At 35.5% G+C, this 16,200-nt stretch overlaps 2 protein-coding genes across 6 annotated transcripts in view; both read right to left on the minus strand.

Moving 5' to 3' along the window:
• DIAPH2 (diaphanous related formin 2) overlaps positions 1 to 16,200 on the minus strand; it is a 914,837-nt gene that overhangs the window by 726,397 nt on the left and 172,240 nt on the right. For all 5 annotated transcript variants that reach the window (XM_074391645.1, XM_074391644.1, XM_074391643.1 and 2 more), the window contains one exon: positions 8,132 to 8,271. In XM_074391645.1, the coding sequence (XP_074247746.1) occupies positions 8,132 to 8,271 (140 nt within the window). The remainder of the gene's footprint in view (positions 1 to 8,131; positions 8,272 to 16,200) is intronic.
• On the minus strand, positions 4,914 to 8,123 carry RPA4 (replication protein A4). Its single transcript, XM_003940118.3, has one exon. It carries the CDS (start codon positions 6,243 to 6,245, stop codon positions 5,460 to 5,462), a length of 786 nt encoding a protein of 261 aa, XP_003940167.1. The 5' UTR covers positions 6,246 to 8,123; the 3' UTR covers positions 4,914 to 5,459.

The raw sequence follows: 16,200 nt of genomic DNA on the forward strand, positions 1-16,200 counted from the left end.
TAGCATGTCAGCACCACCCCAAGAGTGTGCACACCCAGACAGGTTGCAACAGTGCCCAGGCTCAGTCACAACTTTGCTTTGAAATCAGATGCAGGGAGTAGAGAGAAGCCAGAGAGCAGGAGCTGGCACTTCTGAGCCTGCAGGGGCTGAGGGACTTCCAGGGCCCTGGAGAGCACAGAGATGCCCAGGTCTGGAGCTGAGGTTGAGTGGTGGCAGCTGCACGTGGGAGCGGAGTGCAGGGCTCCTACACCCACCAACTCAGTAGGGGGTGGGGCTCCCTGGAGTACGTAGCCCTGGCTGCGCCTCCCCAGCTGTAGCTTAAATCCCCACAGTGGCTGCTCCGGGTGGGCTGCTGCCACCATCAGTGTAACAGGCTACTTCTCAGAATTCAATACAACAGAAAATTTTGTTTTTTAAAGGGAACAAAGCTAACAACATTTAATTTAATTAAGGATGATAAACCTACTAAATGATTTTTTGGATATTCTGACCTAATTACCTAGACAGAATTTAGCTTATTTTGGTTATTTTCAATGGTTTCAAGGATAAGTTTTCCTAGCATAATTGTAGTAGGTTGAATACTATCTACCTAGAATCTCAGAAGATGACCTTATTTGGAAATAGGGTCTTTGCAGACATAATTAAGGTAAGGATCGAGATAACACTATATACTACTGGAGTAGGGTGGGCCCTAAATCCAATTAGAATGTCCTTATAAGAGACAGAAAGGATACACAGAGAAGGCCATGTGACCATAAAGGCAGAGATTAGTATTCATGCTGCCACAAGTCAAGAGATGCCAGAAGCTAGAAGAGGCAAGGAAAAATCCTCCCCCGAGCATCTATAGTTCAGGTTGCCTGAACTGCAAGAGAATACATTTTAGTGGTTTTAAGCCACCCAGTTAGTGGTAATTCTTATGGAAACCCTAGGAAACTAAATAATAATATTCAATAATTCCAGTTTAGTTTCAGGGATTTCTTTTACTTTTATATAAGACACTATGCATTGTCCTGCCTCTCTCCCTCACAAAGGGCAAACTGACTTGATTAGGAATGGGCACCTGACCAACAGTATGATAAGCACTTAAGTTGGCCTGCTAACTGAGGTGGCCTGACATGAAAAGCTTTCCCCAAGCAGAAACAAATGGGGACCAGAATCTCCTCATTAGAAATGTGAACAGGGCAATACAAAGGTCAGGCAATAAATATCAGGAAAATAAACTGATTCATGAATTAACCTTCCATAGTAACCTCCGTGAGGCACAACTACACAGTTATCCCTAGAATTCCTGTGATATTTCCAGCTCCCTTACTGTAATGTACAACATGTTCTCCCTGCTTCTACCCAGGGCTATTCTTTAGAAATGTAGGTCACCTCATGCCATTCAATTCCTCAAAACTCTCTGAGTGTCCCAGCTCACTCAAAAAGCCAAAGTTCTCCGAATGGTGGATAAGGCTCTACATTATCCAGCATGCCAGCCTCCTTGACATTCCTAGAATATGCCAAGCATGCTCCCATCTTTGGTATTTGCTGTTGCCGTTTTCTGTTTCTAAAAACATTACTCTTCCAGTGAACATAACTTACTGCCACACTTCCTTTAGATCACCGTGCAAATGTCATTAAAGTCAGGGGGGCTTTCACCGATCATCTAATATAAAATAGCAACATCTCCTCCTCAGCTCATATCACAACCTGACATTTTATATACACCTTTAAAAAATTTGTCTGAATTCCTGTACTGGAATGTAAGCTCCATATGTATAAGCCCCATAGTAGTAAGCGCTATTTATTGAACCTCTCCAATTTAAGTTATTACCAAAGCAAATTAACTCTTAATGTTAAAAAATTATTTTCTTAATTTATCACATGATGGCAAATTGGAATAAACATCATACAGATGGTGTTAGAATTACTAGAAGTATCATCCACAATGGGTAGGACAAAGAAGTCCCAATTTACACACAGCTATGTGATCAGAAAAAAATAGCCTTTTCAATGCACTTGTACATATTCTTGAGACATTATATTTCAAGAAATACAAGCATAGACTTTTAAGAAAATGTAGAATTTCAGATGATCTTTCAAATCAATGAAAATATAGTCCCAAATGGTATTACAGTGTCATAAAAAATTCACCTAAGTTATTCAACTAAGTTCTCTATAACGACAAAAAGTAATGTTTTGTCTCTTAAGCTGATAGATGAGTAAAAAGGTGTTTTATATTATCTTCTATACTTTTTGCTGAAAGTTTTCATAGTTTTTTTCTTTTAAATCAGACAACTTTTAATGAAAGAAAGTCAAAACAGTATGTGGTAACAGTGACAGAATACTAACAACAGTGAAAGAATACTATTTTTAATAGACTTTCCTTATTATGACACTGTACAAAGTAGTAGTTAAGGGCTCAGAATCTAGAGATACACAGCCTGGGTTTAAATGTTAACACTGACACTTGCTGGCCATGTAACTTTAACATGTAGCAAATTACTTAACCTCTCTGAGCCTCAACTTTGTCTATAAAATAGGAACAATACTAATAATGTTATCCTGGTTGTATATGTATATTTCACGGTACTACAACATTGCATAGGGGTAGTAAATGTCATATACATACTACCATATATATCTGTACATATATATATAACATATACACACACACATAATTTTTCATTACTATTTGTTGATATATTTAAAATGCCTATATGCCATCCAAGAAGACATTTGGAAATAGAATCTCAATTTAAAAAAAAAAAAAAAACCAGAATCTCAATTTTAAGAGAGAAGTATAAGCCGAAAATGTAAATCTAGGCATCACAGGGATCATACACACACACACACACACACACACACACAACACATACACAAAACTCCCACTCTCAGAACAGTACTTGGGAGATAATACTACAGAAATGTTAAAATGTTAACAACTACTTGTGTTTTTTTTGGAGACCAAGTCTTACTCTGTCACCAATCTGGAGTGCAGTGGCGCAATCTTGGCTCACAGCAACCTTTGCCTCCCAGGTTCAAGTGATTCCCCTGCCTCAGCCTCCCCAGTAGCAGGGACTACAGGTACATGACACCATGCCTGTTTTTATTTATTTTTTATTTTATTTTTATTTTTATTTTTATTTTTGTATTTTGGTAGAGACAGGATAGTTTTAATAAGCCTTTCAGAAGTCAATTAAATTTAAGCTTATCAAAATTCAAGTTAACACTTAAATGCATATAGTAGGAACTTACTAAAGATTTCATGAACAAATATAATTCTTGCTAGTTACCTTTTTGAAATTTGTTATAAAAAGTAAACAGAAACAGGAAAAATATAAGAATTTAAGTTTTTCAGCTTCTACTCCAAATATTACTATATTTAGTAGGTAAAAGTAACAAAATAATCACTAATAATTATGACCACAGTAAGACTATTATATTGGCCTTCAAAACATTTTCAAACATATTTATTCATTGTTAATTTAGAATCAAGCTCAATATAAATACATACATTTATTCCTGTGAGCCATAGGAATAAACCTTAGGTGGATTATAATCGTCAATTATGTTTTTCAGGTTCCTCAGGCTTAAATGTCCTTGCCCAAAATAGTCAATTGTATGTCCCCACGATTTGTATCTTATCCTCAAAAGGTGTGGCTAACAATCAGGGCGGGACCTCGGAGGTCTAAACAAAATTGAAAAAGAAGTATGCATGCCACGTGGGTGTTGAAAAGGAACTTTAAAAATCTGCTGCCTTTAACATGGACCAAATATGCATGTATAAAACAATCCAGTGATTGTGTTGTGCCTAAAAATGCTTGATTTCCACTGACATTATGTCTAGACCTGCTTACTATTTTTCCACTGCTCTCTTTTACCTGCTGCAGAATCCACTAAAGCACATGATTTCATTCAGAAGAACAAGGGCTTGGGGGAGTAATTTTAAAAACCTAAAAGAACCCCAAGGAACACAGATAGAGGATATTTCCCCTCAGAGGATGGGGGAGAGGTTGGTCTTCTGCCTTAAATTCAGGTGTACAGAAAGCATCATAAATCTTAAGCAAGAATTGATGGTAAGTTTTTCTAATGGCCACTGACAGAAGCCATTTTCTGAAAGTTTTCCTGAAAGTATGGATTACTAGCAAAGCTGCATTTAAGAGATTTTTTTTTTTTTTGCAGTTTTCATGATTCAATTAAATAATGTTCTTCCCTTCTAAATATATATTGTATATGAATATACATATATCATATAAAATATAAAATATATTAATTCAAAAGTATATATTTTTCTTTCCTCTAATGTAAAAAGTTTAGCATCTTGAAAGATGCCATCTTTAGTGCATATGTAACTGAGGGTTTTCATTAATGGTCAATTATTTAAAGTTCTCACATAATTTATATAATCTACACTAAAATGTATTATTAGAACTAGGTTATAGCATATGTTCTTGGTATAATATATAGAAAAGAAAAAATCCTGGACAATTAAAACTATCCTCAAGGATATAAAACAAAAAGGCTTTTTCAAATATCCTTAGAAAAAAATCATAAAGGAAAGTTAAGTTTTTGTAAAACTATTTTAATAAAACATTCAAATAAGGCTGTGTCAAACTCAGTAAGTTTCATATTCCTATGACTTGTTTCCCTAACCTCCTAAAAAATACCCTGTTATACATAAAACGGAGCATTTAGTAAAATACATAACATAGCAGCACATCGAACTTACAGAAACTCTGGCATCCGTTTACCATACAACTACCAGAAACTGTAATTTCATCAAATACCACATCATATTTGAAATAATCATTAAAATTACCTATATTAAACAACTATATTCAAAGATAAACTGGCAAAAATGATTTATTTACACACAGTATAATCTTATTTTAAGAAAACATAAATTCATAGTAATAACAGCAATTCACACAATAAATGAACTGAGCATTAGAATTCACAAATTAATATCTTCAGCTCATTTGAATTAATCAAATAGTAAATACTATATTGAGCAAGAGATAACAATATCACTATGATAAGCTAAATCTAAACATGGAAAATAAGTCTAACATAAAAACAAGCAATACTTTTTTTTATTTTTGTCTTTTAGCTAGCTCCGTGACTGCAATTATTTTTTCGCAATACACAGATATTTTGGGAAAAGTAGCTCGAACACGAATTATAAATTTCAACATTTTCTGTAGTTTTTATTCACCCAAAATCACTTTTTCCATTAGCTTGCTAGTAAATCCTACAGAGTTCAGTCATTTTACCCATCACTATCTCTCTCTGAGCTTCAAATATAGGTAGAAAAAAAAGAAAAGTTCAAAGCAGTTGGAAAAGCAGCGAGTTCTTGAAGAATGCCAGTTGAGTATTTTTTTTTTTTTTTGTCGTTTCCTAAAAAGTCAACAGGTCAAAATTACTCACAGGTGGATTCAAGGGTCTTCAGAAAATAAAAGGATGGTTTCCCTGCCTCAATCAGCAGACTTAAAATGCTCGCGATCCACAGTGGGATAGATGTGGCCCTCGAGGGTCAGATAATCAATCACTTCCTTGATGGCCTGGATGCCAAGGTGGCAGAGCTGAGCGTGGATCTCATGGATGCTCCTCCCTTCCAGACGAGGGCACTCCTGAATCAAACGCAGCACTTCGTCCCGGATGAAATTGCGGCGACTCTCATCATTATCCCCAGCATCATCCACTTCTGATGCAGACACAGGCACACTTTGTACAGTGGCATCACCACGGGCTTTATCCAGCATCATGTGTGCATTGACCGATTCCAGAATATGCACAGTGAATTCATTCATGTCCTCGAGGACATAAATTTTCAATACCTCAAGGCTCTTCGTTCCCGCGGGACATTTGAGGATACCAAACACTTTGACATATAGTCCGACTGACAGTGGAGTCAGCTGCTTGACTTTTTCTCTCCCAAACCACTGTCGGGCCTCGATGGGCTTCGCGGTCATATCATCAATTTTGTAACAAATGTGATTTGAAGCCTTCTCTGCCCCTCTGATTATCCCCACGATGGAGACCTGGGAAACTGTAATTCCCCTAACCTTGAACACTGTGTCCAAAACAGTAGAGCTGAGCAGCTGGTTCACATTACACGGTACGATGTCCTGGATTCGGACCCTAGGTCTTTGGGTCTTAACAGCAGGAACTGCACCTCTCTCAGATTGTTGGTCACTGCCTCCACTCGCTCCACCGGAAGCAGAAATGCTGTCAGAGCTCCCAAACCCACTCTTACTCATCTTCAAGGCTCGTCTGCGGCTCCGCTGAAGGCTTGGACCTCTCCACAGAAGGCTCGGATTGAATGCTGGGAACCTGACGACGTGACAAGCTTCACGCTACCTGTGGGACCAATCAGCTACCACAATGCATCTGCTTCCAGCCAATCAGGGCTTGCCACCTTCTCACCTGCTGTGATAATCCTTCCCTGTGTGCCAGTGACACACGAGGGGACCCCTGTTGCTTAGCCGGTCAAAGCGCCTGTCCAGAAATAAGTCCCACGTGTCTTTTAAAGCCTGCCTTTCTCACCATCTCTATCAAAATACATTTTTACTAGTCCCCCCTCTTCATTTCTTAACGATGCAACTTCCGCAATCACTTTTAAAAGACGCATTTATTCACTCAAACAACAATGCAACAGAAATTTTAGGAGCACAAACTGCTTGGTACTATAGCTTTTATGTGCAGGGCGGGAAATGCAACTTCTCAAGAACTCACGTCCCCTGTTCAAACCATTACTAGGAGTATTGGCTGGGCACAGTGGCTCAAGACTGTAATCCCAACACTTTGGTAGGCCATGGCAGGACGATTATTTAAGGTCAGTACTTGGAGACCAGCCTGTCAACGTGGTGAAACCCCGTCTCTACTAAAAATACAAAAATTAGCCGAGTGTGGTGGTGCACACTTGTAATCCCAGCTACTAGGAAGACAGAGGTAGAAGTATCATTTGAACCCAGGAGATGTAGGTTGTAGTGAGCCGAGATCGTGCCACGGTACTGCACTCCAGCCTGCGTAGCAAATGAAACACCCGTCTCAAAAACAAACAAACAACTAAACATAACAAAACAAAACAAAAATTGGCAATAGTCTTTCAACATGCATAAAATCACAGGAAGTTTTTAATATGCTCTTACAGAGTAAATTCTTAACTTAAGATTCTAGTATTTGTATAAATAGATCATAGAAAAAAAACTTTTTTTTGGAAACAATGTCTTGCTCTGTCTCTCAGGTTGGAGTGCACTGGCATGATCTGGGCTCACTGCAACCTCCACTTCCCAGGCTCAGGTGATGCTCCCACCTCAGCCTCCTGAATACCTAAGACCACAGCCACACACCACCACGTCTGGCTGACTTTTTTGTATTTTTGGTAGAGATGAGGTTTCGCCATGTTGGCCAGGCTGGTCTTGAACTCCTGGACTCAAGTGATCCACTTGCCTCAGCCTCCCAAAGTTCAGGGATTATAGGCCTGAGCCACCAGATCCAGCCAAGAATGTTTTGATATTTCACTGAAATTTTGTTTTTCTTTATAAAACATTTTATTTTGGGTGTTACTGATTTAAAGTCTTTTATAATGGTTAATAAAGAAACCACAGTTATTGGAATCCACCATTGGCAAGTAACCTCCTAACAATCCTCTGTAGTTAGTTAATAGCCTAAATGAGTAGAGTTTTGAGGAGTTTACTACTGCTCTCCTCATTTCTTTTATTGATTAAATTATTTTCTCATTTCTCAAAATTACAGAAATGTGTGAAGAATATATATAAAACATGGAAGAACATGAAATTATACACACCTTTCAAGTATTAAAAGAACAAAATCATGGAGCAAACATACTTTATTGGCTTTATAAATAAATATATGATAATAAACTGAGCCCACAAATAGATTTTCATGTAAATGTGAATATTTAACTTCTGGCTCTATGTTAATATTTCTATTCTTAAAATTGTACATTACTAGAAATCCAATTAACTAAATATGTTTTTTAATGTTTACAACTTCACAATCAGATTCGGCTGTTTTATTAACATGAGACTTTCAGTCAGAAAATCTTGAGGTTTAAATAACAAAACTTGTTATATTCCCAAACAATTATATGAATCATACCAAAATGATCAGAACGACCTACCTGACAGGATTGCTGGTTAAAGAAACTCTGAGGGATTCTAGGCAATTAAGAAGTTTCTCATCTGATATACCCGATCGTAATTCATGCACATATTCTTGTGAAGATAGAGTGCATTCATGTTTGCTGTTTTTCAGCCCACCCTATAAAATAAACAAAGATACCATTTTAGACAATGTTTTAAAATTTTTTAAGTAAAATAATGTATAGTATATTTTATTACATAAAAATGTGTCAAGTGATACACATTAAAAATTATTGATCACAGAATTGATGTGGTAAAATTGTGTTGTCTATATCTCGACATTTTCCTCAACCTAATTAAAAAAAAAAAATTACAGTGCTGGTGCTCATGACCCGAATAGGATATGAACTTGAATTACATAAAGTGTCATTGACAGGAGTGCTTAAATTTACAATTCAGGCATTAGAATTAATATTAGCTGGTCCTCCTTAACCCAGAGGATAAGCATTCAAAAATCATCTTATTAATTTTCCTACTTATATATATTCTATTCCACAAAATCCAGCAAATAAAATTTAATATATACTATTATACATAATCCAAATCTATTAAAATATATCAGAATATCAGCCTTTCTAAAAAAGTAACTGAAGTTATTAAAATGTAAAACAATATAGTCTCCAATTAGCATGTTAATTAATCAAATCAGTCAAAAGCATTCACCAGTTCCCAATTATTCCTTTCTGTTGCTCTCAGGTTGTACATTAATCTTAAAAAGTCATTAAATACATTTATCTGATAGTGACTAGTTTTTAACTTAATTTCCAATATACATGGAGTTATTTCTAGAACTCATCTCATCACAGCTCTTTAACTTCATCATCTTGCTATAACTATATAAGTAGTTCAGAGAAAAGCTGGAAGAATAACATTGTCAACACATCCGCTACACTAATATCTCATCATTTCACATTCTAGACATACCCAATCATAACTGCCCCTTTCCTATACTATAAATGTATAGCCTTGAATTAAGACTCCAGCTTGAGTCCCATTTTACAGGTTCATATAAATTACACTCGGTTTCTGCTAAGTATCTAAGGATACTGACCATAAACAAAATAATATCATAAGGATATAATATCATAGGAAATGGTATAAGTAGATCATAAGGAACAGATTTTTTTCCCATTGAGTAGAGGTATTATCATTAGAGGATATGGCATTTAAAAAGAAAACAATGTTAATAATGAGAAATTAATTCCCTATGGTTTCACACTATTTGGGTTTTTATTGAGAATGCCTTCTCAATGCAGAAATTGTTAATCATTCTTAATTTCTGAATTTTAAAAATGCCATTAAATGCTAAAAGTTTAAAGTGTGATAAAGACTTATAACATATAGGGGAACTCTTATTCCCTTAGTGCTGTGGCAATATTATCATTATAGCACTTAGAATATTGTGGTAGAGGTCATTATTTGTGTCTGTCTCACTTCTACATTGGGAACTCCATCTATGACACATAACTGACACAGTTTATGAATTTAGTGAACCTCAATAAAAGTGTGCTATTATTGAATCTCTCCATAATAACTGCAGAACAAGGAATACGATTTCATACTTTTAGCTCCCATATTTTGTATAATGGCCACTGATTTGATATTTCTTGCTTTGCTATGAGATACAGTAGATGTTAAAAATATACTGGATGGGCCAGGCATGGTGGCTTACGCCTGGAATCTCAGCACTTTGGGAGGCTGAGGCAGGCAAATCACTTGAGGTCAGGGGTTCAAATCCAGCCTGGCCAACGTGGTGAAACTCTGTCTCTACTAAAAACATAAAAATTAGCCAGACATGGTGGCACATGCCTATAATCCCAGCAACTTGGGAGGCTGAGACACGGGAACCACTTGAACCCGGGAGGCGGAGGTTGCAGTGAGCTGAGGTCCTGCCACAGCACTCCAGCCTGAGCCACAGAGCAAGACTCTGTCTCCCTGCCAAATAAAACAGTATACTGGACGAATCATCATCACCTAAATGGCACAGTAAGTAAAGCTATCACTGAGAGATCATGTCTACATTCCTGTAATTTCCTTACCCATCTATGATTACACAAGGAATAACAGCAAGTAAATATTTAAAGCATAACTTTGCAAATTCAAAATTATACTTTTATATTTGCTTGGCCAACTCACTTTCTACAACAATACAAAGTTCATCAGTAACAAGGGATGTATTTATTAGATGTATCAGTCTGAAAACTATGAGTAAAAAGAATTAAAATCTTCAAGTCTGTAGTCATATACTCCTCAAAGTTATTTTTAAATTAATATATAAAAGGCACTATTCATCTTTAACCCTGTTGAAAGACCTTTGAATTTTGCAGTTTTCTCTCTGCATTGAAGACCCTTACCCCAATCTTTCCATTGCTGACTCCCATCATTTTAATCTCAGCCCCACAGTCTTCTCCCCATCCCCTATTCTAGTTAACATTGCAACATCATTTACAGTATTACCTCTATGAAAATTTATTTTGGTCATTTAGTTGTTTACTGCCTTCCACACTAAAACATAAGTTCTTATAAAACAGGATTCCTGTCTGCCTTATATCCTCAGATCTTAAGACAGTGTTTAAGGACTCAATACATATTTCCTGAATGAATGGATGGATGGATGGGTGGGCGGGCGGATGGATGGATGGATGGAGAATAAACAAAAGGGTGAATGAGTGATGAGTTTCAACATGCTGAAGATTCTAAGATTAGCTTTGCTTCAGAATATTATAATTCTGAGATTTTCAGTTATAATATATTCAGAGATGCTGAATATAAAACAGGTAAAATGAGATACTGTATGACATGCTGAGGACAGCTCAGATTTCATGACCTGATTTGAATTATGGCCCCAGTCATTTACCTTCTAGTAATCTTTGGGTGAGCAATTATCTAATCTCTGTAAACCTGTTTATTCATCCACAACAAAGGGGAAATAAAATACCTACCCTTCATGTTTGTTACGAGTATTAAGTAAGACAATGCAGCATAAAGGGCCTAAAACAAGTCTTTCATACTGGGCGTCTCATGGACACAGAATAAGCTACTCAGAAAATGTAGGTTCCCTTTTTCTAATTGATTCCTGACAGGATTAGTCTAATTGGGACATACAGGCACTGCCAAAGTACTCCTTATGGATAATTGAGCCAGCTCCCCACCGAAGTCTTAGAAACAAGCTTAAATTACATAATTCAGGATACTCTCTGCTTATACGTAATGAAAGCAAAAAATCTACTGGAGCATGACAGAGAATATACAACTTTATAGGACAAATGCCTTTTACCAAGCTTAGAAGGACTTTGAAATTTTAACATAAGTTCCTATTTGAAAATTATGAAAATATGACAGCAAGCTAAGGCTGGACTGGCCTTTAAAGGTCAGTTCTTTTAATATCCTTATTACAAAAATGAGGAATCCAAGTAATTGCCTAAGTTCACATAGGCAAGAGTATGAGACTAAAACAAATATTCTGGTCCTTGGATAGCTCCTTTCTCTACTATATACTACTTTTTCTCAATATTGAATAAAATGTTAAAGCAACAAGTATTTAATTCGAAATCTCTATTACAAAATGTCAACGTGTCAAAGTACCTTCAGCATAATCAACACAGTGCAAGATAATATTTTTAAAATCACCTAAAAACAAAACAGTGCAATACATTAATTCTTGCAATGCTTAATAGGGCTGTAATACAAGAATGGCTTATTAACATCCTGTTCTGATACTGAACAAAGGAAACAACTAGATAATGGATGGGTAATAATGGAAATTTTAATTAGCTGCTCTGTATGAGATTAATGAAAATTACCACTGTGCCCATTTGATCTTTAAAAAATAATGCAGACAAAGTTAGCAATTAGTGTACATCATGCTATTCCAAACCTAGGTGAACGAAGCCTTCCTAATTTGAAGCCATTTCTTAATTTGAAAATCATTAGGATGGAGATACTAGTCAATGTGACTGCTTATATTATTGTAAGACAGTACACAAAGAATCAAAAGGTAGTTTGGGTTAGTTTAACAATCATAGATTCCCCTTGCTCTGACATGAAATGTTAAAATCAACAGCAGAGAAACAATATTCTAAGAAAGAACACTTTTAGTTTGCAGTGGAGATAAGTACTTCTGAGTTTAGATGGACTGAGAGCATGATCTGTCATTCTTTAATGTAAAAACAGATTTACTTATAATTTGAGAAAAGGGTTGATAGTTCTTAGCTGTAAAGGTATCTTGCTGCAGCCACTAGATGATAGAACTAATGATTGCACATGGGTCTTTTCAGCTACATGCACACAGATATCAATTATTATCAGGGTGTCATCTTCAAATAGGAAGGACAATATTTTCATGAAAACAATAATTTTGTTAGTGTTATTGACTATGATTTATAAATCCTAATGATGACGTCCATTTCTTTGGCTATTTTAATCAAATGAATTTCTTATCTATCATTGTGTTCTCTGAAAATACAATGCTATAGATTAATATATTTGGGATTATATCCTCAAACGTTCACAGTGTTTTTCTTGGAGAGACTCCCATAGCTTTCAAAGCATAAGAAATAAAAAAGCCATTTTCATCATCATCAGTTCTTTGAGTACAAGAAGGAAACAGAAAAACAAAATAAGGGCCCTATCCAAGTGAATCTACTTATTTATTCTGATAGCAATGTATTAGGTGGAATAGAGAATGCTATATATTGCAGAACCTTTAGATGGCTTCCCTCCATTTTTGTAAGAAAGCTATCTCTTACTGGGAGAGTTTTAGAGTTAAGTAATTTATGTACCAAAAAAATGTAAAAAGTATCTTAAAATCAATTTCTATCATAATTAATAAGCAATTTGCATCAAAAATTTTTTAACTGCACAAAAAATGTAGAGTAAAAGATACATATTATCAGCTAAAGTCTATAAGAAAAAAACCTACACAGAAAATTACTGTCATGAGATTAACTTCATACCGTGTCATTTTCCATTGCAGGAAATGCTGTTTCTAACTAAGGTATTTTCAGAGGATGAAAATAATAGGCAAAACGTGAGAATATATCCCAAATTATAGGGCAGGGTGATAAAAGCTTTTCTACAGCAATGTAGAAGCATCATAATTCTTCAGATTGTATATACCATTTTCCCCAAAAGAATTTGAGTAAGTTTACTAAATTACGATTAGCTAAAATGTTTAATGAAAGAAAAGTATAAGGTTTTCTATGATGAAATCATTTATTGTTCACTTACTGAAGCTTCTGTATATTAAATATCAATTAGGCACTTCAATCCCAAATTACAGACTCTTAGACCATCACAGAACAAATATTTAGATAATTTTTTGAACACTTGTATTACAGATTGAGTAGCCCTTATTCAAAATGCTTGGGACCAGAAGTGTTTCAGATTTCAGATTTTTTCCAATTTTGTAATCTTTGCAAATACATGATGAGATATTTTGGGAACAAGGCTCAAGCTGAAACATGAAATTTATTTATGTTGCATATGCACTTTATACACACAGCCTGAAGATAATTTTACACAATAATTTTAATAATTTTGTGCATGCAACAGTTTCATCTATGTTTTTACCTGCAACTCAACACATGAGGTGAGGTGAAATATTCCATTTGTGGCATCATGTTTGTTCTCAAAAAGTTTTGGATTTTGGAGCATTTTAGATTTTGGATTAGAGATGCTCAGCCTGCATTAGAAATGTCAAGTACACAAACTCTAAACATAGTTTCTAATTCTGTGTCCCTATTGTTATTTCCTTTATTATGAAAGAGGTATTTAACCTATTGAGTATAGAGGAAAACACTTGATAATAATTTCAAATAATTACTCAGTTAAATATTCCAAAAATTTTAAATTTTCGGTGGCTCAAGCCTGTAATCCCAGCACTTTGGGAGGCCGAGGCGGGTGGATTACGAGGTCGAGAGATCGAGACCATCCTGATCAACATGGTGAAACCCCGTCTCTACTAAAAATACAAAAAATTAGCTGGGCATGGTGGCACGTGCCTGTAGTCCCAGCTACTCAGGAGGCTGAGGCAGGAGAATCTCTTGAACCCAGGAGGCAGAGGTTGCGGGGAGCCGAGATCGCGCCATTGCACTCCAGCCTGGGTAACAAGAGCGAAACTCTGTCTCAAAAAGAAAAAAAAAAAAATTTAAATTTTAACATTAAATGAAACAAAAAGGTGATATATTAAAGTAGAATGTTAATACTAAAACACTAACCTTCATATCTTGCAAAACAACAGCCTCATTTGTTCTAGATACTCTTAGAGATATGGACAATTAAAGGCTAAACCATCATTAACTGATTTATTAGTGCAACAAATTAATGATACTCAATATTAGTCAATCTGGATAATAAGCAATCAATTTGACATATTTCTTTTTCATATCAATAATGTGTGGTCTATTCTATATTTAAAATCAACACATACTTCTCTTTAAAACTAGTGTCAAGCAATTATGACGAACAATGTGCATATGGGTGAATAATAGCAAGTATATCTTTAAAATTGTAAAGTGTGTCTAATAGCATTTTCTATGAGCCCCTATCATCACCCATGGTACTTGAGGCAAAACAAATACACATTATGTTTCTCTTTTATTTGACAGAGGCCTTTGAGATATATCAGATAATGAAATGTAAAAAGATATAAAGTCAGCGGTTCTTATCCTAGGGTCTAAATTTAGGGGATATGTAAATTTGGAAAGGAAAAAATATTTTCAGTAACCTCTTAACTTAAATCTAGTACTTCTTTTAACTATGAATATAGGAAACAGATTCCAGTGGTATTAGCAGCCCCTATAACTTAGTCACCAAGTCACATGTATTTTCCTGCTGTACCACACACACTGCATTTGTGAAAATACCTTAACTATCATTTATGCTTATCACTTCTTCAAAATTACTTGAGTTATACAACCTGCCACTTTATCCTGTCATTTAACAAATATTGTAAAGAAGTGCAATTACTGTGTCTCAATTTTTTAATGAAACGATTTTGAAATATTGGAAATATGCAGCTGTAAGAAATAATGCAGAGAGATGCCTTGTTTCCCCCAATGGTAACATCTTGCTGATCTATATTTTGGTATCACAACTGGGATATTGGCATTGATAAACCCATCTATCTTATTCAAATTTCCCTGATTTTATTTGTATGTATTATACATATATGCATTTCTATGCAGTTTTATCATGTGTAGATTCAGGTTTTCAAACACCACAACCAAGATATGGAATAGCTCCATCACCACAACGAACCCCCAAGTTGGCCTTTCATAACACCCATCTCCCTCCCACAACCCTCTACCCCAGCAACCACTAATCCATTCTCTATTTCTATCATTTTTAAAGTATCGTTTATAAATGGAATCACATCAAGTTCAAAAGCTTCTGCAAAGCAAACAGTCAACAAAGAGACAACAAAATAGAAAAAAAAATCTGCAAACTATACATACATCTGACAAGAGATTAATAATTAAAATATTTAGGGATCTCAAGCAATTCAACAGGAAAAAAAATCTAATAATCTGACTTTTTTAAATGGGCAAAAGATCTCAGTAGACATGTCTCAAAAGAAGACATACAAAGGACAAACAGGTATATGAAAAGGTGCTCAACATCATTCATCCTTGGAGAAGAACAAATCAAAACTACAATGAGATATCATCTGACCCCAGTTAAAATGGCTTGTATCCACCCAAAAGAAAAGCAATGACAAATGCTGGCGAGGATGTAGAGAAAAGGGAACCCTCATACACTGTTGGTGGGAATGTAAACTAAAGCAGCCACGATGGAGAATAGTGTGGAGGTTCCTCAAAAAAAATAAATAAGTAAATAAAATGGAACTACCATTTGGTCCAGCATTCCCACTGCTGGGTATATACCAAAAAGAAGAATCAGTATATCGAAAAGATATGTACACTCCCATATTTATTGCAGCACTATTCACAATCGCTAAGGTTTGGAAGCAACCTTAGTGTCCATCTACTGACAAACAGATAAAGAAAATGTGGCATATATACACAATGGAGAACCATTCAGCCAG

The sequence above is a fragment of the Saimiri boliviensis genome, chromosome X, assembly GCF_048565385.1.
Source record: "Saimiri boliviensis isolate mSaiBol1 chromosome X, mSaiBol1.pri, whole genome shotgun sequence".
Classification (NCBI taxonomy): Eukaryota; Metazoa; Chordata; class Mammalia; order Primates; family Cebidae; genus Saimiri; species Saimiri boliviensis.